The 23,159-nt window shown below is 39.6% G+C and overlaps 1 protein-coding gene across 7 annotated transcripts in view; it reads left to right on the plus strand.

Moving 5' to 3' along the window:
• The window catches only part of DGKI (diacylglycerol kinase iota), a 435,956-nt gene that overhangs the window by 284,082 nt on the left and 128,715 nt on the right, over nucleotides 1-23,159 (plus strand). For 6 of the 7 annotated variants that reach the window (XM_053218037.1, XM_053218038.1, XM_053218039.1 and 3 more), the window contains 2 exons: nucleotides 141-340; nucleotides 5,607-5,669. In XM_053218037.1, coding sequence (XP_053074012.1) covers nucleotides 141-340; nucleotides 5,607-5,669 — 263 coding nt within the window. The remainder of the gene's footprint in view (nucleotides 1-140; nucleotides 341-5,606; nucleotides 5,670-23,159) is intronic. The other variant, XM_027075552.2, reaches the window with a different exon arrangement.

Raw genomic sequence — 23,159 nt, forward strand, 5'->3', positions numbered from 1 at the left:
TTTCCCATTCTGCTCCTGGCTAGCAATTTTCAACATGTTTATCAAAGGCCTTTTGGTTATATATAGAGGACTTGGGGTTTCTAGCTTTCCTGACTCTTAAGAACTGACTTCTAGCTTCCTTTTGACTCTTGAATTTACAGGCTGCCCTGCAAGTTGGGGGCCATGGGGAAAGGCTACACCAGTGTCGGGAGGTCGTGCTGCTCACTTACAAACCCATCCCCATGCAAGTGGATGGGGAGCCCTGTAGGTTGGCCCCAGCTATGATTCGGATCTCCTTGAGGAATCAAGCCAACATGGTGCAGAAGAGCAAGAGGAGAACATCCATGCCTTTACTCAATGAGTGAGTTTGCCCCTTGCCTACCTTTGTGAACACAAAGATCATAGAACGCCAGGCGTGTGCATGGTCTAGGGGTCTTACTGTGTTGAGAAAGGAACAAAGTCCAAGAAACAGCAGTTCCCTGGTCTCTCTCACATATTTTTCTTCATGTTTATTGCACAGTGACCACACTCTTCTTGTAGAACCAATTGCTGTATTGAATACTAGATAGATCACTCTTCTTCATTGATCACTTTGCTGTATATTTATTGGGAACAGCAGAAAATCATTAAAGAGTGATTCTAGGGTCATAAAATGCATCAACCTAAACATGTTCCATTTTGCTTTAAGAAGGCACAGTGTTGGCCTTCTCTTTACCCAGGTCACTTGGAGAGTGTTGGGTTCCCCGATAGTGGGGAGGTTGGCAGAGCTGGATTTTTGGAGCTTACCTCTCTCCACGTTGTATTCCCTTCTGCCTGTTAGTGACTTATCACTTTCCTGATGCCCCCATTTTGGGGTCCTGAGTCCTCTGGTGCTTCAACTCAATTTCGCTGTTCTGAGTGGCATCCTATTGTCTAAATATAACCTAATTCACTATTCAACACCTAAATAAAATGTATCCCTCTTGGACCCTTTCTTTCCTTAGGTGTGCTGATGAGCTGATTTGAGATAAGGTGGTAATAACTAGATATTTTGAGTATATTCATTTTATAGCACCCTTTAAGTTTTTGATGGAGATGTCTGTCTGGGGTGGAGAAGGATGGGGACTTGGGGCCCCTTTTTGAGTATCTTCTATATTTAATGCCCATATGCCTAATCTAACTCAAGGTAAGGCTGTTTTCAGACTCAGCCTTGGGTCATCACTCTGTCATAGTGAGGGACCCTCCAAGGTGCGACTCCTGTTTGTGGCCTGTGATGCATGGTTACCTATTTGTATTGAATGGCTGGCTTCTTGCAGTGCCTGTGAAGCAAGGGTATGCTTTGCCACGTATTTATGGGATCACGATGATAGTCTTCAGAAATGCCTAGAATAAGCCAATAACACAGGTGCCGTAGCTCACTGCCAGAACCTGACTTCACCTCTCTTCCTCAGATGGCATATGTTGAGGAATAGCGTTAGACAGGTCTCTTAAAGTGTTTGCATTTTTGGCATCTGCTTTGAAGTCTGAGGCTGGAATGAGAGCTCCTCTCTCCTCTGCTTCCTCCCTTCCCAGAGTCACTCTGAACATCAGAGTCACTCAGCACTTTGCTCAGATCATTATCCAGACAACTTGTTCAGTTGGATTCCTTATTTCATTTACATTTTGCAGCTGGTGAAACCCCTCGCTCGTTCCCGATGGCTTTGTTTTCTCCCTGCCTTTACCTTCAATTAGGTTGAATATACAACTGGCAAGTATGTATGTTAAAAAGGTATGGTGTCAGCAATGATATGTGGTTGACCGTACTCTCTCTGGAAACGTCAGAGTCCATCCATGAACCATTGGTCTGGGAGAAAGCTTTGGAAAACTAAATGAAAAGCCATTTCGGAGATAGTATGGCAGCTCAGGTCGTTTTGGGTCACTTGTATATAGTTAAGAACTATAATAAAACTAAAAGTGCTTAATATCTACAGGCAAAGGCCTCCCATTCTCATGCCTGGCCATGCTATATTTAATAACCTTACCAGATGTGAAATTGTCTCCAGGTGCTAGTTTCAAATAGTTCTTGCCCTTGAGCTGAGAAAGAATTTGTATTTGCTCAGCCACTGTATTGTTAAGAATTCATTTGGGCCTTCTTCACATACAAAAACGAATATGAATAGTTGTTTTCTTTTTGTACTTAGAGTTTATATGGCAGATGATGTGACGGCATCGATTTGGCTGTGAGGGTGTTCAAGAAACAACCTCAACTCAAAAATAATGACTTCCCACCAGGGGGCAGTGGTGTGTCCATGTAAGCAGCCTCAGGCCTCTGGAAATATCTATGTGAAATGGCAATCGCCTGCTTTTCAGTTCCAAAAAGGATACTTGTAAAACTTAACAAAGGTATTTGTTACTACTTAGGATGAATAACTATCAGAACACTATATTTTTTAGAAAATCGATCCAGATAGCACATTTTCAAAGGAAAACAGCTAGTTATCATGTCACACTTGTTCACTAAGGCCTCGAGTGCTCTCCCTTACTGCTATTGCTTACCCTCTGCAATTAGATTTCTTGTGCCTGTTTTACTAGAAACCCTTGTTTTCAAATCTGACCTTTCCTGCTGGATTTCCAAGTAGAGTTTCCAGTGTGAGGGTTGTCTGGACAATAAGACCTTTCTACAAGTTTTCTCCAACCTTCTGAGTCCTCCAGGTTTTTTGTGTTTCAGCCATGGTTGTGCCAAGTTCACTTTTGCAGCCAAGGCAGAGAGATATTTATTTCCTCCCCCACTCCCTCCGTCCCTCCCTTCTTCTCTCTCTCTCCCTTCTTTCTTTCTTTCTTTCTTTCTTTCTTTCTTTCTTTCTTTCTTTCTTTCTTTCTTTCTTTCTTTCTTTCTTTCTTTCTTTCTCTCTTTCTTTCTTTCTTTCTCTTTTTCTCATTGTTTACTAGGATTATCTGTTTCTTCTGTTCCATTCGCCCATCTTCTTTCAGAAGAAAGAAAACTGGTTAAAAATATGTAGAGAATTTGTTTAGAAACCTCCGTGTGTGATGGGCTAGGGAGTTAACTAAATATTTGAGAAGGAGGCATTGTGGTTCCCTAAACAACTGGCTCCCTTTTCCACTTGAGCAATGGTGTTCCTCACCGGTTTGCCTTTCTGTGGGAGATCACATCTGTACCCCAGATTTCATCTATGACTTATACGTGAATAGATCTCACATCCATGTCTTCTATCCAGGCATTCCTGTAGAAGCTAACACTCACACCCAGATATCTTAGCTGACATCTTTACCTGGATATCCGCTAGCAACCTCAGACTGCAGGCTGAAAACGCGCTTGTAATTTTCTTTCTCTGCTCATCAGCCAATGAGCCCCTGGAGTCGTCACAATCACCTGCACTGTTACACACCCCATGTGGCCTTAGAGGTCTACCTTCTATTTATTTCCCATGTCTTTAACCACCTACCTCCTCTGCTAGTAGAATACGACTTTTGTTCAAAGGCTGTATAAGCTACCTCTTCACAGCATCACTAAACTATGCTCATAATTCCTTGTCTCCAGTGTCCCTGCCCTTCACACACTACTTTTTCCAAAAGACTGATTGGAAGGCTCTTTCTAGAAATGTTAAGCTTATATTCCTTAACTTTGCATGCCCTTGTGATCATTGTCTTCTCGTTCTCTTCCTGTGCTCCGGAGATCATTGCTCTTCGGGAGCAGTGGCCTGCCTCGTGCATCATCATACTTTTGCATTTCTGATGCCTTTCTTGCAGTACCTTCCTTTCTGCCTTTTTGTCTGTTGACTCTTGCTCAAGTTCAAGACTCCACCGAAGTATAACTTTCCCTAAGAATCCTTTTCTATCTACTTCTAGCCATTAGATACTCCTGTTCTATGTTACATTTATCACACCATTTACCAATAACAGTGTGGTCCTTGGTTGACTTATCTCTTTACCCTGCTTAGAGTTTTCCTCTTTGGGTCCTCAGGGCCTACCAGTATGTCTGAGACACGTTTATGTGTTAAACAATGGCTGGCACATGGATCAGTTCTGTTAATACTGTATCTGTTAACATTTGTCCAGGATTGTTTCTAAAATAACATAAATCTAAAACCCATGAATCTAAAACTAATAGAGATAATGTCTTGATAACATTTGATGTTAATAAATGGATGATACACACGATTTTTAAGATCTGGTTTGCATGGATGAGGGGCAGATTCCCATGAGAAATGGTTAAAGTAGGCCCTCATGATGCCATTAGATCTTCACTTAGGCAAAAAAAGAAAATTATTCCCCCCAAAAAATATTTCTTGGTCTATAATCCAAGTTGCTATTACTACATAGAAACTGAAGGGCTAGCTCCATTGTGTTCAGTCAACCCCCCACCCCACTGGTACAGAAACCTATCTCATTTTACAAAGTGAGAACTGTAATACGTATCTTTCCCAAAAAAAGTAATAGAGGAGATTTATCTAGGTTCATATTCACGTGCTAGTAACATGGTGGCCAGATAAATTTGATTATGCGGTTTGAAAGGCACCTGTGAAAGAGATTAGAAATTTAAAATTTCTCAGGTGTGTAAGGAGATGTTAAGTTGGCTATAATCCTGAGCTCAATGGTAATTAAGACTACACCGTAAAAAGCAATCATGTTATTCAGGGGCAAGATTTCTAGTTGGTGAACTTTGAATTGGGCAGTGCAGTTGATTGGATTCCATCATCCTGGCTGCTCAAAAGTATTGTTGGTTGTAACCGATAGCCCTTTGAGGAAAACAAGGAGTTGATTCATGGGACTTCATATGAGAATTTGTGTACCCAGCAGAAAACAGGGATCAGGGAGCTATGTCTGCTGCAGGTCCTTTGAAGCTCTTCAAATCGCCTAAGAGAGTAGAGAGAATGACTATGTAAAGGTGACAACACATTTTTTATTTAGTTTCTTCAAATTTACATTTCATCTTTTCCAACAGCAACCAAAGGTTCTCTCTTTTATAAAAGAAGAGAGAAAAGGGGGACGTCTGTGGTTTCACTCTTCTACCAAGAGTAGAGTGAAATTTTGGCATCACTGTGATGAATTTAGGCTTTCTTGGTGTTACCTTCAGAGTCGTTAAAGTTTTTGTCAAGGCACTCTTTGCAAGATGGTTGTACTTTGACACAGGTTTCCTACAGACTTTGGAATCATGAGGACTACGGTAAAGGATTAAATTTACCTTGACTCTCCTCAAAAATGAGTTTACTATGCCAGCCTACCCCCCTCTCTAGTGAGTGTGTGTGTGAGTGTGTGTGTGTGTACTTGTGCACATGCGCGCATCCTCTCGTTGGATATCTCGGATGACCTAGAGCGAGAGAGGACCACGATGCCTCCTGCCCGCAGCCCCGCCCAGTGTCCACGCTTCGGTTGCATCTGCCCGCGCCCTGCCCTTCGCTCCAGTCTGTGGCTTGCCGTAGAGCCAGCCCTTGCCCTGTGTCCTGTTGGCTTCATTGCTGTCACCGGCTTTTTGGATTATGTCCGTGGCTGGCTGGATTTTCCTTTTCTTTTCACTCACTGTTTGGTGACGCGCTCATTTAATTTTTGTTTAAATTTTGTGTGTCTCTCTTTCTCTCTCCGGGCTTGTTCCCTGTCTGTCCACGCTGTTGTGCTGACTGTCTTCGCTGCTCATTCCCTGCTGCCTCTAGTATCCATCAGGTGCCAGCTGCCGACCTGCGGAGAGTATCTGCTCCCCCTGGCTCCTTCACCACGTGAGTACAAAGCCGGTCTGTTTCTACACCTTGTCGAGCACCCTCATCACCTCCTCAGGGTTAGACGACCTGCCTCCTTTTCCCTCACAGGTCTGCTACTCAGACAAGGACCCGCCAACCCTAATTGTCTTCATTACCCCTTTGTGATTTGAGACGGAGCTGTCTAGTTCTTTGTGTTCTATTTGTCTCAGTCCTCTAAGGGTTCAGGTTTAAATTTTTGATGAGATAAGTTAGGGCCAAAATTGCATGAGGTTGTAGAAAGTTCCATCCTCAGCATGATTTTTGATGGAAAGTCTGTGAGAGCAGCAGATCATTCTGTTATCTATAGCCCAGGGATGATGTTGAAGATGATGTTGAAGGTGTGCCTGCCGACCTTAATTTGTGAATGGACCCCTAAAATTTTGTGTGGAGTTTTGAGTTCATGCAGGCATCTGGGCCTTATTTGGGTTCAGGATCCATGGTTGAAGTAAAAGATCAACGGCCCCAAACTGTCACTGAGTTAGCGAAACACACTTTATCCATAGTTAGTAATTCATACTTAACGTATTCTATGCTTTTATTTTTTTCTGGGGACAAAAATTGTTTTTAGCACTTCGGGACTTCTTTTTTATGTTGTTGCCCTTTCTTTTCATTTACCATACACATACGTAGCTTCTGTTAAGGTTCAGGTACTGTTACAGGCGCTTTACATTAACTACTTAACTAATTACCTACCCCCCCCCCCCCCCCCCCCGCACAGCCTTCTGCCACCTGTGGTATTGTAGTGAGGAAGCTGATGCACAAAGAGGTTAAGTAACTTGCTTAAGGTCACACAGCTAACAAGTGGTAGACTGGGTTGCAAACTCAGATGGTCTGGCTTCAAAGATCAAACCTCCGACAATTTATAATTTGCCGCCTTTCCTCTATGAGGATCCTATGTATTTCTTAAGCCCTAGTCGAATCATTGGTTCTTCAAAGAATTCTCTGTGGCTTCTTGTTGCATTAGTTACCTTCTCATTGGACCTCACTGTTGATATACTCATTACCGCTCTCAAGGTGTAACAGGCTGGTATTAATTATGTTGGCTCTATATGTGTGTGCATATGTCGCACACTAGGCTTAGGCTACTTGAGATCATTGACCACATCCTTTTTGAATTTTCGTGTCCCCAGCCCTGATCACAGATCTTAACACAAAGTATTCTGAAACCAAACAGAGTTGTCAGTTGGCAGAATGAATGAAAGAATTTATGTCTACGTTGAACTGTACAATATCTAACGTCTAGGGATATGCCAAAGTGATTCCTAAAGTCCAATCATGTAATTTTACCTTCAGTCCTAATCTTATAGATACACATTTATTTATTCACTTATTACAATACATTTTTTTCAAAAGCATTACTTTATACTTGCTCTCTGTCCACTGTTTTGTGCTTGGAATCTAATGGTGGGCACAGTAGAACATTGCCTTCATGGAAGATAAAATTGAGTGGTCAGAGAAAGAGGAAAATAACTTCTAATTTTCAATTTGGAGCTTATTCTGGGGTATAGCCTACATTCTACAAAAGGCTTCTTCAGTAAATTGGAGTCTAAGGAATGGGGTTCAGTGGTTACTTTCAGTGACTCTGTTGATAGTGTTCAAAGAATCAAGAATGTCGACAATAGAGGTGCGTGTAGAATTAGTCACATTTCTATTACAGTTTAAGTTTGGGTCGTGTTTTAAGTTTTAGTTATATAATTTAAATAGGGTCTTTTTTTCTTATTGTACGTGCATACACTACTACAGTAAGGTAAACTGTCCTGTTTTGATTGGGTGTATCAGGCAGAGTGCCTATGTGTGGCCACTTTAAAACTTGAACATGGCTCTAAAATATTTTATATCTATATATGATATATCAAATATTATGTATTATAGATGTTAGATTTATGTGTCTCTGAAATATTTCTGTAATAAAAATTTATTAAAATAGAACATTTTAAAGGACATGTAAAAAAACACTGTCAGGGAGCTTGGGAGAAAAAACCAAGAACAACAATAAGTATTGTGCCTTTATATATTATGGCAGTGGTTAACAGTTTTGACCCATTCTTATGTATTTTCAGCAGTGTTTAATAATCACATTAATGTTGCTTTGGTCCTCATGAAAGTCAGGATCCCAGTATCTTGAACTCTCAGCTTGTCTTTTTTTTTTTTTTTTTTTTTTTTTTTTTTGACTCTTGGTCAGCCATTTATTGCAGAGAAAAACTCTTCTGTAGATGATCCCTTCTGGGGAGAAGCCTCTCTTTCTACTGTTCCTGTAGGAAATGTTGGTTTCCTAAAGCAACTTGCATGATCTTTCTTTCTCTCTAGCTTTCTAATAACTTTGTTTTTCTTTTTCTTTTCTTTTCTTTTCTTTTCTTTTCTTTTCTTTTCTTTTCTTTTCTTTTCTTTTCTTTCCTTTCCTTTCCTTTCCTTTCCTTTCCTTTCCTTTTCTTTTCTTTTCTTTTTTCTCTTCTCTTCTCTTCTCTTCTCTTCTCTTCTCTTCTCTTCTCTTTGGTTGGAATAAAGTCATGGTGGTGACAGTGTAATGCATGGATTATTAAGAATTAAGACATACTGGGGCACCTGGGTGACTCAGTTAGTTGGGCGTCCGACTTCGGCTCAGGTCATGATCTCATGGTCTATGGGTTCGGGCCCATGTTGGGCTCTATACTGACAGCTCTGAGCCTGGAGCCTGCTTCCAATTCTGTGTCTCCCTCTCTCTCTGCCCCTCCCCTGCTTGTGCTCTATCTCTCTCTTTCAAAAACAAACATTAAAAATTTTTTAAAAACCAAAGCAAATAGAATACTTCACTGCACATATTGTGCATGTAGCTTAATGAATTATTAGGGCAATACCTCAATTGAAAAAATTCTTTGTAATTGTCTTCATAGTAAAGTCCTCACTGAAGGGCACATATGCACACTGAAATCATGAATATTCATGCTAAATGTTCCAACTACTAGCTTCTGTTCAGTTAATGCCAAAAATAACACAAAGGTGTGTAATTGTAAAATGTCTTTCTAAAGCTTTAATCCTTTAGTGACTTCTTATTAAATTCCATTTTATACTTGTTCTTCTCCACCAAAATGAAATAATGTAAACCATTTATGCCTGATTTAGTCAACTTTTCATCTTTCAAAAAATATTGAGTGCTTTCTTTCAATGCCAGGAGTTCTCTTTATACTGGAGATACAGAGATTATAAAGCTAGGGTTTCTGTCCTAGAGAAATGGACATGCCAGGGATAGACTTAGTTTGTTGCTTACAGTACAATTACAATGCCACGTGACAAGTATTCAAGTACAGATTCTGGTTGTATTTCCATGTGAATACCTGAGTATTGATTACATTTGGTTTTATTTTTTAGTGTTTAAAATCAATGTACACTGAAATAGACTTTTTTGGTATACGGTTGGGAGTTTTAAGACAGATATAGATTCATATAGCCAACACCCTAATCAGGATACAGAACCATTCCACCACCCAAGAAATCTGTCTAATCCTCGCATCTCCCATCTCAACCTCTGGCAACCACTAATCACTATAGTTTTGTATTTTTGAGATTACCACATAAATGGGATCATACAGTATGTAACCCTTTGCAATTGGCTTATTTCGACATGACATCTTTGAGATTTATCAGCATTTTTGCGTATATTAATCGTATGTTCCTTTTTATTGCTGAGCAGTATTCTGTTGTATGGATGTTTCCATTTATTTACCCATCTACTTGTTGAAGGACATCTGAGTCATTTTCAGTTTTAGGCAATTGTGAATAAAGCTGCTCTAATCATTGACGAACCAGTTTCGTGTAAACATAAATTTTCATTTCTCTAGGTTAAACACCTAGGAAGGGAATTCCTGGGTCATATGGTAAGTGTATGTTTAACTTCATAAGAAACTGGCAAATCATTTTCTAGAGTACAGATCTTGCATTTCTACCAGCAGTGTATGAGAGAGAGAGTTCCAGTTTGTCTCCATCCCTGCCAGCATTTGGTATGGCCAGCACTTTAAAATTTTAATCATTTAGTCATGAGTGTCTTTTCATTATTTGCCATCTATCTTATACTCTTTGATGACACATCTGCTCAAGTCCTTTGCCTGTTTTTAAATTGGGCCCAGTTGTTTTTTTCCTTTGACTTTTGAGATTTTGCCACATATTCTGGATCCAAGTCCTTTGTTACAGATGTACTTTGCAAATGTTTTCTCTTGGCACATGTCTTGTCTTTTCATTCTCTTTACAGAGTCCAAATTCTCAAAGTTTTCTTCATATGTCTGTATTTTTGGTATTATGTTCAAGAACTCTTGGTTCAATCCTAGGTCATAAACATTTTCTCCTTTGCTTTCTTCTAGAAGTTTTGTAGTTTTATGTTTTGCATTCAGTTCTATAGTTTGAGTTCATTTTTGTATAAGATGTGAGGTTTAGGTTAGTGTTTTATTTTGTTTCTACATATAAACATTCAGTGGGTCCAGCATCATCTGTTGAAAAGACTATTTTTTTTCATTGAATTTCCTTTACATCTTTATCAAAAATCAATTGAATGTATATATGGGGGGGTATGGATATATATGGATGGATAGATATCGATTTCTGTACTCTGTTCTGTTCCATTGATTTATTATTTGTGCCTTTGTCAATGCCATGTTCTTTTGATTATTGTATCTTTATGTTAAATCTTAAAATCAAGTTGTGCTATTTTTTCACTTTATTTTTTATTTTAAAAGTTGTCTTGGCTATTCAAGTTTCTTTACCTTTCCGTATAAATTTTAGAATAAACTTACCTATTGTGTTGAATCTATACATCCATCAATTTGGGGATATAGACATCTTTACCAGGATGAGACTTCCAATCCATGAATACTGTATGTCTCTCCATTTATTTATTTTGTGCATCATTGTTTTATAATTTTCAACATACAGATCTTGTATATATTTTGTTGCATATGTGCCTGTGTTAGATATGTGTTAGTTTTCAATGACGATTGCTAGTATGTGAAACTACATTGGATTTTCATGTATTGTCCTTGTATCCTGTGGCCTTACTAAAATCACTTTTTATTACAAGGAATTAGATTGCACCCTTGGGTTTTTCTGCATAGTCATTCTTGTCGTCTGTGAATAGGAGTGGTTTTGTCCCAATCCATGTGCCATTTATTTATTTACAATAAATATAATAATATAATCAATAAATAAAAATATAATAATAAATAAATAGCACTAGCTATTATCGCTAGTATGATACTGAATATGAATAGTTAGAGTCGATATCCTTGCTTTGCTTCTTATATGAGGGGAAATCACTCCTTTTTTTCACCATAAAGTATGATTCTTTGTTGTAGATTTATTTGTTAAAGTATATTTATTAGGACATCTGGGAAAGATTAGAGAGAATTGGAATTATTTATCCTCTACATGTATGTTAGAATTTTCCAAGAAACCATCTAGTCCTCATGATTTCTTTTTACCCTTTTTAATGGTAAGTTCAATTACTCTAGGACTTATAAGAGTACTTGGGTTATCTATTTCATTGTAGGTGAGTTTTAGTGGATTTTTTTGTTTGTTTTGTTTGTTTTTTTTTTTTAGTTTATTGAAGTTTTTCAGGAGTTACCCATTTCATTCCAGGTGTTAAGATATATAGAATTATTGGTAGTATTTATGCTTTTAATGTCTTTGGGATCTGCATTGATATTTCCCTTTTATTCGTGGAATTAGTAATTTGTATCTTTTCCCCTTGACATTCTTAGTAAAGGATCCATTTTTTAAAAAATATGAAATTTATTGTCAAATTGGTTTCCATACAACACCCAGTGCTCATCCCAATAGGTGCCTCCTCAATGCCCATCACCCACTATCCCATTCCTCCCACCCTCCCATCAACCCTCAGTTTATTCTCAGTTTTTAAGAGTCTCTTGTGGTTTGGCTGCCTCCCTCTCTAACTTTTTTTTCCCTTCCCCTCCCCCATGGTCTTCTGTTAAGTTTCTCAGGATCCACATAAGAGTGAAAACATATGGTATCTGTTTTTCTCTGTATGACTTATTTCACTTAGCATAACACTCTCCAGTTCCATCCATGTTGCTACAAAAGGCCATATTTTATTCTTTCTCATTGCCAAGTAGTATTCCATTTTGTATATAAATGGCAGTTTCTTTATCCATTCATCAGTTGATGGACATTTAGGCTCTTTCCATAATCTGGCTATTGTTGAAAGTGCTGCTATAACATTGGGGTACAAGTGCCCCTATGCATCAGCACTCCTGTATCCCTTCAGTAAATTCCTAGCAGTGCTATTGCTGGGTCATAGGTAGATCTATTTTTAATTTTTTGAGGAGCCTCCACACTCTTTTCCAGCATGGCTGCACCAGTTTGCATTCCCACCAACAGTGCAAGAGGGTTCCCATTTCTCCACATCCTCTCCAGCATCTATAGCCTCCTGATTTGTTCATTTTAGCCACTTAGACCGGCGTGAGGTGATATCTGAGTGTGGTTTTGATTTGTATTTCCCTGATGAGGAGTGACGTTGAGCATCTTTTCATGTGCCTGTTGGCCATCAGGGTATCTTCTTTAGAAGTGTCTATTCATGTTTTTCTGCCCGTTTCTTCACTGGGTTATTTGTTTTTCGGGTGTGGAGTTTGGTGAGCTCTTTATTATAGATTTTGGATACTAGCCCTTTGTCCAGTATGTCATTTGCAAATATCTTTTCCCATTCCATTGGTTGCCTTTTAGTTTTGTTGATTGTTTCCTTGGCAGTGCAGAAGCTTTTTATCTTCATGAGGTCCCAATAGTTCATTTTGCTTTTAATTCCCTCACCTTTGGAGGTGTGTCCAGTAAGAAATTGCTGCGGCTGAGGTCAGAGAGGTTTTTCCTTGCTTTCTCCTCTAGGGTTTTGATGATTTCCTGTCTCACATTCAGGTCCTTTATCCCTTTTGAGTTTATTTTTGTGAATGGTGTAAGAAAGTGGTCTAGTTTCATTCTTCTGCATGTTGCTGTCCAGTTCTCCCAGCACCATTAGTTAAACAGACCGTCTTTTTTCCATTGGATACTCTTTCCTACTTTGTGAAAGATTAGTTGGCCATACTTCTGTGGGTCCACTTCTGGAGTCCCTATTCTATTCCATTGGTCTGTGTGTCTGTTTTTGTGCCAATACCATGCTGTCCTGATGATTACAGCTTTTGGGGCACCTGGGTGGCTCAGTCGGTTGAGCATCCGACTTTGGTGCAGGTCATGATCTCATATCTTGTGAGCTTGAGCCCCATACCAGGCTTACTGCTGTCAGCGCAGAACTAGCTTCCAACCCTACGTCCCTCTTTCTGTCCCTCCCCGACTCGTGCGCGTGCTCTCTCTTTCTCTCAAAGATAAAACATTTAAAAAAAATCAGCTTTTGTTTTTGTTGATTTTTCACCCTTGTTTTTCTATTTGCATTTTCATTGATTTATGTCCCTATATTATTTTCTTTTTCTGTTTACTTTGGGTCCATTTTGCTCTCTTCTCCCCCCCCCCCCCCCCCCCCGCACCCAATTCTTTAAAGAAGAAGCTTAATTATTTAAGTAATCAATTGACCCAGTTGAGTTCAGGCTACAAGGTCTGACTCACCTTCTGAGAATTGTGGTTACAATGTTAATTCTGTTTTCGAAGCTGTTGCAGTGCTGTTTATATCTCTCTGGGGTGTATGTACCACCAAGTTGCCACTATGGGACCTTGGTTATAGGATCTGTTCTGTAGTTTAATTCCTAAAGTCTTTGGTATAGATGCTGATGGCCAGATTCACCCATTGGCAGCCTGGAGATGAACCTGAGAGTTCATGAACATCTTTATGGAGCTGTTTTCCTGAGCCCTCCTTCTCCTTTGTCATCCTGGTACTTTCCTCTTCTCTGGAGCTCCTCATTTGGGTCTTTCAGCCAGAAAGCTAAAGTTTTAGCTACTTTGCTCTATTGCATACCTCCTGCAACTGTGTTAACGTGCAGGACGAAGCAATGATATGGCAGAAAGAGAGGGAATACAAGCAATTGGTTTATCCCATGCTCTTGGGATCATTGCTCCTTTTATCAGAGAGGACAGCTCTCTTCCGTTATTACAGTTTTAAGCACCTGAAGGCTTTTGTCAATGCCACTGCCAGTGTGAATGCTGGTGTGTAGGAAGATGGTGAAGGGTAAATGTCCCTGAGTTTCTCTGTGCATTCAGAGTCCCTTTTCCTTAAGCCAGAACTCAAGGGCTCTCCTGGGGCTTGCTCTACCTCAGTTTGGTGTTCATGTCAAGCTTTCTGCTGCCTGGGAGTCCACACCAGGGTTTATTGCAGGGAAAAAGAAGGAAGAGCTTACCACCATTTGATAGTATTTTAAGTTCAGGTTTTAGTCTGCTGCTATCATTTACTTTTCAGATCCTCAAATAGCTGCTTTATGAATTCTGGCCAGATTTTATAGCTGTATTCATTGGAGTGGGAGGGGGCGGGGGTTGGAGAAAGAATCGTGTGTGCATATTCACTTCACCCAGAACCAGATGTTCTCTACTGCAGAGAGCTGTGATACTGTATCCCTTTTTCTCCCACTGCAGTTTAGTACCATAGCTAAACTCAGCAAAACAAATCTGCAGAGAAATCACTGTATTTTGAACTACAATCAACATATGTTAAGTGTCATATGCCATCTTGCACAACAGTTACAATTTAAACATAAACAAGATACTTCCCACTGCTAAGTTGTGTGGCTTTGCTGGTTACCTTTGGGAAGGCAGAGTTGGACACAGACCCATGGAAAAAGCATGAATTGTCATGTTTGACTACAAGCTGAATATGATTCAGCATTCTAAGATTGGTTTCAGTAAATGAAGTCTTCATGGTAAAGGATGAAAGTAAATTGATTTTTGTTCCAAGGAGAGAGGGAGTTTTACTAAGAGAAAGAAAAATATTTTTGATATGCCTTTTTTTTATGGTTCTCTTTTGGGTTGAGTTTAAGAATTTTATTATAGGATAGAGCCAAGAATCTTCAATCTTCATGACTGATGAGAACACAAACTGGTCATAGGTGGTTTAGCATTTGCATGCTGGCCAGCAAAGCAAACTAGATGATTTTTTGAAGTGCTTTTCTAAAAATGCTGCAATTCTATTTTTCCAGCTGGTCACATCAAAAAATTTTTTAACACTTTTATGAATTTGTCTAATGCACTATCTAATGTGTTTGTTTATTTTGTTTGTTTAATATTGGACCTTTAATTAGAAAATAAGATGTGACCTGTTTTTATTTAGACCCTTTCTCTTTTCCTTGGTTCTTTGTATAAACTTCACTCTGCTACATACTAGACTCTATCAGGGAGTAGCAAAAACATTGCCAAAGCAGAAATTTACATGTACGCCTCTGTAAATTGTGAGGGTACCTCTAAGGTGCCAAGAAGATACATCATACATACTTTGCCTAAGAATGAATTCAGTTGATGGTGGCTGACACACAGATCTTCTTGAGAAGCTCAGGATGAAAAGTAGTCCTGGACCATTGCAGCCTCCCGAATGATGCTTCATGTCTGGGGCAGAAATCTGTCCCGATTCTGATTGCATAGAATGTAATTTTTAGGTCGTGGTTTCTGGACCCCAAACCAATTGTGAGGATTCCAAAAGGGCCTAAGCACTCAAGAAAGTATGAATATATTTGTTGTTGATGCTTTTGTTGTTCTGTATCCTGGGGTGATTATCTCTGAGTGACAGGATTATAGATAATATTTTATTGACTTCCTGTATTTTTGGATTGATTTTGATGAACATGCATTACTTCTAAAAGGGAGAAAAATTGGGGTGCCGGGGTGGTTCAGTCCGTTAAGCACCCAGCTTCGGCTCAGGTCACGATTTCATGGTTCATGAGTTTGAGCCCCTAGTCGGGCTCTGCACTGACAGCTCAGAACCTGGAGCCTGCTTCGGATTCTGTGTCTCCCTCTTTCTCTGCCCCTCCCATGCTAATGCTCTGTTTATCTCTCTCTCTGTCTCTCAAGGATAAATAAACATTTAAAAGTTTTTTTTTTAAAAAACTAAAGGGAGAAAACTTAAAAGTTTATTTTATTTATTTTAATTAATTAATTAATTTGTTTTGTGAGAGAGAGAGAGGAGAGAGAGAGGGAGAGAGAGACAAAGTGTGGGTGTACCTGAGCAGGAGAGGGGCAGAGAGAAAGGGAGAGAATCGTAAGCAACTTCCACACCCAGTGGGTGTTCAGTCTCATTACCGTGAGATAATGACCTGAGTAAAATCAAGAGTCAGATGCTTAACCTACTGAGCCACCCAGGCATCCCAAAGTTCATATTTTAAAAAGGGCACAAGAGAATTGCTACATGCACAGAACAGGATAAAATGCCATTTACCGAATCTCAGAGTCAGAAAGGGAAGCAACAGAGTTAGCTTGAGGCTTTCTGGAATGCAAAGCTGTTTGCTCTCTGAACCACTGAGCAGAGGAAACTGCTAACATCGCCCTTCTCTCTTGCTCCCACTCATATTTTCTGGGTTATCTTCTGAGTGATTTAACTTTCCAGTACCCATTTTCTTGACCTTCAATAATGTCAAAATGTCATGTTTTCCTTTCTTTTTATGATACTCTCTCCGTTGGTTGCATAAAACAGATAAACCAATTTGAGAATTCCAAAGAAAGGTAGGGAAGTGTTGCTTGAGCTTCCCCTCCTGTCACTTGTCAGACTTGAGCCCAGGCTGCAGCACCGGTGGTGGTGGCTTTCTTCCTTGCACTCTGCAACTTTCCCCCAAGAGTTGCCCCTCTCTACCTGAGGTTTTATTCCCACTCACATGGCCAGAGTGGCCTAGTGCCTTAAAGAAAAGGGGCCGCAGGAACAGACACAGGTCTCTAAATGGAGCGTCTTCCTCCTTATTTTGTAGCACCCCCATGGTAACATTCTACTCTTTTGGGTGTCAGGGGGAGCTCTCTTGTTGTGGTATGACGTTGACCAAGTGTTAACCTCTTTGCATTCTGCTTTTTCAAATATTAAAAACAGAAATGCAGTTGTTCCCCTGGGTTTCTATCAGCTCTGAAGTTATGCTAAAATTCAGGTCATGACCCTAGATTCTATGAAAATCTGCCCCAAAGGGATCTGAGACTTGAAGTAGGCAAAACTCTTCATGGGACATTCATCCTTTATCCTAAGACTGATCAGGAGGCCAGGCCCTGTACTGTTTTGGTACCTTTAATGGAGGTTTTACCTTTCTCTCAGCAAGAACTCAAGTGTGTTTTTTCATTTAGCCAGAAAGATAACATGTGTCTGATATTATGCTAATAAGCACCTTGGCTTGTGATCAATTTTCACATCTCGATAACTGTGGTGACAATTGCCATTATTCCCATTCCATGGTTGACAAGACCGAGAATAAGAAGTTTTCGGAAACTTAACTAAGATTGTATGCTAGAAAGTAATAAAGTTAACACCCAGGGCTTTCTGCTTTGGAGACAGCATTTGAGACCCTACACTCTACGATTGCAATAACCTCTGGTCATTTTCTTGTGTGTGTGTGTGTGTGTGTGTGTGTTTATTTTCGTAGATATGATTTATATATTTTATTCAGTCATGCTGTGCAAACTTCTTCCTTTTTCAAAGAAAACTTGGAAAGGAGTGATGACTTACAATTCAGTTTTGAGTGTTTCAAATGTGTGACTCTTTAGTGTTACAGGTTTGCAGTTCAAGTGTTATAAGAAAAACGTCAGAATGACAATCCCGGTTAAAAATAAGTTCTAGTACAGCTAAGGAACCCAGAGAGTCTTTTAGACGTGTTAGTGATGGCGTTTGGTCTGGGAACGTGGCTCCTCAGGAAGGGTCATGCCCGCAGCTGTGGGGGGCGGATGGCACCTGTGTTCTTCTCTTAGCAGAGGTAAACACAGACAGCAGCCTCTGGTACAGTTATGTAAGGCATAATACATTTAGGACTCCCTCAACACTTAAAATTATATCTCGTTGCTTTTAAAATTTATTTTCGGAGATGAATTATTCATGTCTGCGTAGGCGTAGAAACAGTCTTACATTTAGGAGTCAGCGCTTCTCGTAAAGTAAAAGGTCACTTCAGAACTTAAGGGAATTTTCACTCAGGTGTTGCTGGCTTGCGGTGCAGGGCCTAACGAGGCTTCAGGGGCACGGGGAGAGTCTGCAGGAAGGTTCGGGTGTGGCGTGTGCCCCAGGCCCATTGGGCAGGACAGAGGAGGAGGAAAATGTATGAATTCCTTCGTTTGTATGTTTAATGGAAATAAACTTTAAGCAATCAAAATTAAAAAATGACCTTAGCAGTAACATTAGTTCAAGAAACACACTCTATATATATTTTGATTATTCTATGCACCTTGACTTTTAGGAGAAGCAGAAATTAAGGTCTGAGTATCCTAAATAGGGATGTCAAGCCAGGTTGGAATTTTGGAAAGTGATGCATTAGATGCCTCTTATTCTTCCACTTATGTTACCTTTTATAATCAGTAGTCGTAGGATCAAAATAAAATCTGTTCATTCTCCTAATGATTCTCTTTAGTAGGCATTCGTGTAGTTTGCTTGGGCCACCATAATAAAGTACTACAGACTGAGTGGTTTAAACCGCCGAAATTTATGTCCTCCCAGGCTAGAGGCCAGAAGTCTGAAATCAAGGTGTTGGCAGCCTTGGTTTCTCCTGAGGCCTCTCCCCTTGACTTACAGCTGGAGGTTGTCTTCCTGTGTCTTCCACAGTCTTCCCTCTGTGTGTGTCTGTCCCAATCTCTTTTTATAAGGACACCAGTCAGATTGGACTAGGGTCCACCCACATGACCTTGTTTTAACTTAATTCCTCCTTAAAGACCCTCTCTTCACACACAGTCCCATTCTGAGGGATTGGAGTTGGGACTTCAGAGCATGAATGTGGGGGGGAGGGGTGCCCAACCCAGCGCATCAGAGCATCGTACTAGATAAATTTGACTACATTTTAGTTTTCTTTTCCTATCACCAGCTGTATAAAGATTGAACTTTGTGTATCTGACTTGTCTTGATGGTTTAGTTCTTTAAAATCTTTTTTATTAAATGGTAGAAGGGCTGCAGAACATTGCTCTTTTATTTATAGCAAATTGTTGGTATTAGCTATATGGGTACAACAAATTTGTTGTTGACCTCTCTGGACCCAAATTCAATTTCTGTAAAATAAGGTGGTCAAACAATATGACCTTTAAATCTTTGTTAGTCTATGAATGTCTAAAACATTATTGGAATAGAAGCGACTATAGAAATACAGACTACAAATGGAAGGAGAGGGGAGTCATTTTGCTAGTCTTTGTGAGGAAAAGATTTACTTACAAATGTAGGAAAAAAACCCTAAATACTTCTGGAAAGTGGTGTACATACACACACACACACACACACACACACATATATATGTATATGTATATATGTATATGTATATATATTTACTGTAGATATACATACATGTATATCTATCTATCTAGATAGATAGATAGATAGTAGATAAACTGCAATCTGCAGAGTTTTTAATAGATTTACTGCTTTCAGAAAGAAAGAGAAACCTTTCACTCCAGTATTACAATAACAGCTGATATATATTCCACCATGGAGTGGGAAGAACATATCAGTAACAAAGAAATCTAGACGTTTGTTTTGAGCGTGCCAACAGGGTGTTTCTTTTGGATTGTTGTGCTCAGGTAGCAATAAGCTGCAACGCACATTTCATTTGGAGAATTTTAATGTAATTATACCAGTGTGATTGACTTTCCTGGTCTGTCATGACACCCTGAAACACTAACAGGAAATGGAAAGGGAATACATTGTTAAAGGGAGAAAGAAAAATTCCATGTTGCTGCTGCACCCGGTTGATCCCTAGCCCTCATCACATTTTGTGTCAGAAAATGAAATTCTAAAAATGAGTTCAGCACGTTTCAAAGTTGTACCTAAGATATTTGACTAAAATGGGAGTGGTGCTAGAAGAATTATAAATGGGAAAAAAAGGCCAAAGTTTTCAGCTTTATAACAGAGAGAACTGTAATCAGTTTCTTTTTCTTCATCGTTTAGACTCTCCTACTCTCACGAGAGCGGATTTATGTTCTCTAATTGGGACATAAATCTTTTGGCCCGATGATATTTTGTTGCTCAGGCAAAGTAAAACAATTAACATGTTTTCCTGATGAGAGGCTCTTGGCTTATGAAATGTTAAAATACTGCCTTTGGTAGAGGCTTGATCTGTAATATGGTAAGTGAAAGAGAGAAGAGAGTGGACAGTGGGCCCAGGCAAAAGCACCCCAAATTATTTTCATATTCTGTCATGAAGTTCTCAGCAGAAACCATTCTTTTACTTCTGTCATTTTTTTTTTCTTTTTAGCTTTATTTTAACTAATTGTTTTGTGTTTGTTCTTCATCATCCAAACACTGTTATTAGTCTCGGACTAAAAGTTTATCTTATGGGACTTCTTCTTCTCAAGTTTACTATCAAATTTTACAAAGTTATTTTTGTAAAATTATTAGCAGTTGCAGTGATAGAACTATATGAGTCCTATTTGGGCAAGTTGTCTTTGTTCTGTCCATTTTGACACCAAGAAGATGAATGATTTAAAAATTAAAAAAAAAATTCCTCTGTTCATTGGATTAGGGTTTAGAGAATGGTGATGACAGTTTCTGCCTAATTGGCTCAATTTACTGAGTTGGAAAGGGGAGTTGGATTTAGGGGACTCTGATTTGTTCTTGGATCTCTGACAAGGAAACAGGAGGTGACAGGAGCACATCTGTGAGCAGGGGACTCAGCTTTCCCCCAGCTCTAAGTAGATGACTAGGACAGACATGGTGTCCTTTCCCTCTCCAGAGGGACGTGGAGCACTACTGAAATATTCCAGACCTTGGCGAGCCATCGTGAACCAAAAGGGAAAAAGGAGTTGAAACGTAACATGGTAAACTAACAATGACCAATATGAAACATAGCTTTGTGAATTTTCTTAAATACCCACATTTTAAGAAAGTACGTGTGTCCTTTTTAAACTGTTTTCTGTAGAGAGCTAAAGCCATTTAAGGAAATGTTTCTTATGTAATGCCATTTATTGTTAGGCCAATACTTAACTTTTTTATTTTCTTGATCTAAACCCAACACAGACTCTCTTTCTTACTGAGCCCGTTCCCTGGGGATGCAGAGTTACCTCCACATAATTTGCACACAAGCTTTTCAGTAGGAACACAGCTGGTAATTCATGCGTTCAGTCTTTTCTCAAATAAAGTGGGGTTACATTTCTCCATTTTAATAAGATGGCCATGTTTATTTTCACACCATTGTTGCCTTATGCATTTTTGGATTCTGCTTTGTTGGTTCTTTTTTCTTTTTTTTTAATTTTTAAAAAATGTTTATTTATTTTTGACAGAGAGAGAGAGAGAGAGACAGAGACAGACAGACAGAGCATGAGTGGGGGAGGGGCAGACAGAGAGGGAGACACAGAATCCAAAGCAGGCTCCAGGCTCTGAGCTGTCAGCACAAAGCCCGACGTGGGGCTCGAACTCACAGACCGTGAGATCATGACCTGAGCCGGAGTCGGATGCTCAACGGACTAAGCCACCCAGGCGCCCCGGTTATTTTTTCTTAAAAAATTACCAATTTTCATTTTTTTCCTGTAGGTTCATAAGTGTTTAAAAATTTTAAAATATACATGTAATCTAGGTTTTTTTTTAATAAAAATACTGTTTTCATGGTACCCTCACTCAAATACCACCACTTGATTCATCAAAGTGCATAGGGTTACTAGAAGATGAGTAAATATATTAGTAGTTGCGGCCTAATTTAGTCCTTCATGATATATGTGAAGGGCCACACGTTTCTTTTGTGAAATGACACTTTTTTTTAATGTTTATTTTATTTTTGAGAGACAGAGAGAAAGAGAGCGCTGGGGAGAAGCAGAGAGAGAGGGAGATACAGAATCTGAAGCAGACTCCAGGCTCTGAGCTGTCAGCACACAGCCAGACGCGGGGCTCAAACCCACGAACCTTGAGATCATGACCTGAGCCAAAGTCGGATGCTTAACCGACTGAGCCATCTAGGCGCTTCTAAAATAACACTTTTTTAAACTATACAAATCCCAGTCCTTGCTCCACACCCCTTTCCAACCAAGAAAGTCAGTTTATCAGTTGCAAATATGAACAGGATATCCTAGCTTGTGATTGCAAACCCAAGGCATTTTAGCAGTTAAATAACAAATAAATGTAAGATTTTTCCTTTTGTTTGATACATAGAAATTGAAACCTGAAGTAAAAAAATCTCTCCCTTTTGAGCACATGAGATCTGAAGCCATTTAGGTGGCTTGAGAGTAACATTATCCTGTTATATCTCGTTGGTTCAGGCCCAGTGGTTCCTTACTCCATTGGAGATAGTAATTAATGGACTCCTGGACAATCACAGCAGCGAAAGTCTTCTGCAAGCCACTTCAGGCTATGCTACTAAAAGCAGCCCATGTTAGTATTTTATGATAGAATCTTTAGTCCTTTTTAATAGCCAGGAAACCTCCATTAAATGGACTTCTCTCATGGAGTGGAAATGATTCTTGCCCACTGTGATGAAAGACTGGCCTTGAGTTCTTGTTCCCTTTCCAGCTGTTCTTAACTCTTCTTTATTTAGCAATTTGAATATTCAGAATTCTACAAAAATGCATGTTCCCTCTACCTCTAATTTCAGTCCCTCTGTATTTCCTGGGGCATTTGCTTCCTTTACCTTTCCCTGTGATAATTTGTCCCAGCTCCTTTAAACATAAAAGAGTATAAATAAGAATATAAGTGGGAACTTCAGGTCTGAAACTCCTATAAAGTTTTCTGAAAGAACGTCCTCTCTACCCACTGAGCAAATATTAGGGCAGGAGACTCTCGGGAGATTTAACTCTGTAGGTGGTATCTAATTACAAGTAGAAATTTCTCTCCACTTGTATTAACCAGAGGTAAGTTAGAGAATCAACCGCAGCTGTGAGGGTGGCATGAGCATTGAGATTATTTTTTGTTTGTTGGTTTAGTAATGGGAATAGATTTTTCCCTTGAACCAAATTCTGTTTACTGGTTCCCATCCTAGCCAATGGTGCAATTACATAGCACACACGATTAGGTGGGATAAAGGGGCACCTGGATGGCTCAGTCGGTTGAGTGTCCATCTTCGGCTCAGGTCATGATCTCACAGTGTATGAGTTTGTGATATGGAGCCCCACATCAGGCTCTGTTGTCAGCACAGAGCCCATTTCAGATCTTCTGTCTTTCTTTCTCTCTACCCCTCCCCGGCTGCCTTGCTCTCTTGCTCTGTCTCTGTCTCAAAAATAAACATTAAAAAAAAAAGAGAGAGAGAGGGAGAGGGAGAGAGAGAGAGAGATTAGGTGGAAAGAAGAATGTAGTTAGTTGTCATGAAAAATAGTTTTTCTCATTTCAAAATTAGTAAGTCCATATGGGAAGCAGCAGCTCAACAAAGATAGGTCTAGCTGGGCCTCCTGTGCTCAGAGAGCTCATGATTTAATGGGGGAGCAAAGTCACCACGTCATGATCGCATTTAC

Source organism: Acinonyx jubatus, chromosome A2, assembly GCF_027475565.1.
Source record: "Acinonyx jubatus isolate Ajub_Pintada_27869175 chromosome A2, VMU_Ajub_asm_v1.0, whole genome shotgun sequence".
Classification (NCBI taxonomy): Eukaryota; Metazoa; Chordata; class Mammalia; order Carnivora; family Felidae; genus Acinonyx; species Acinonyx jubatus.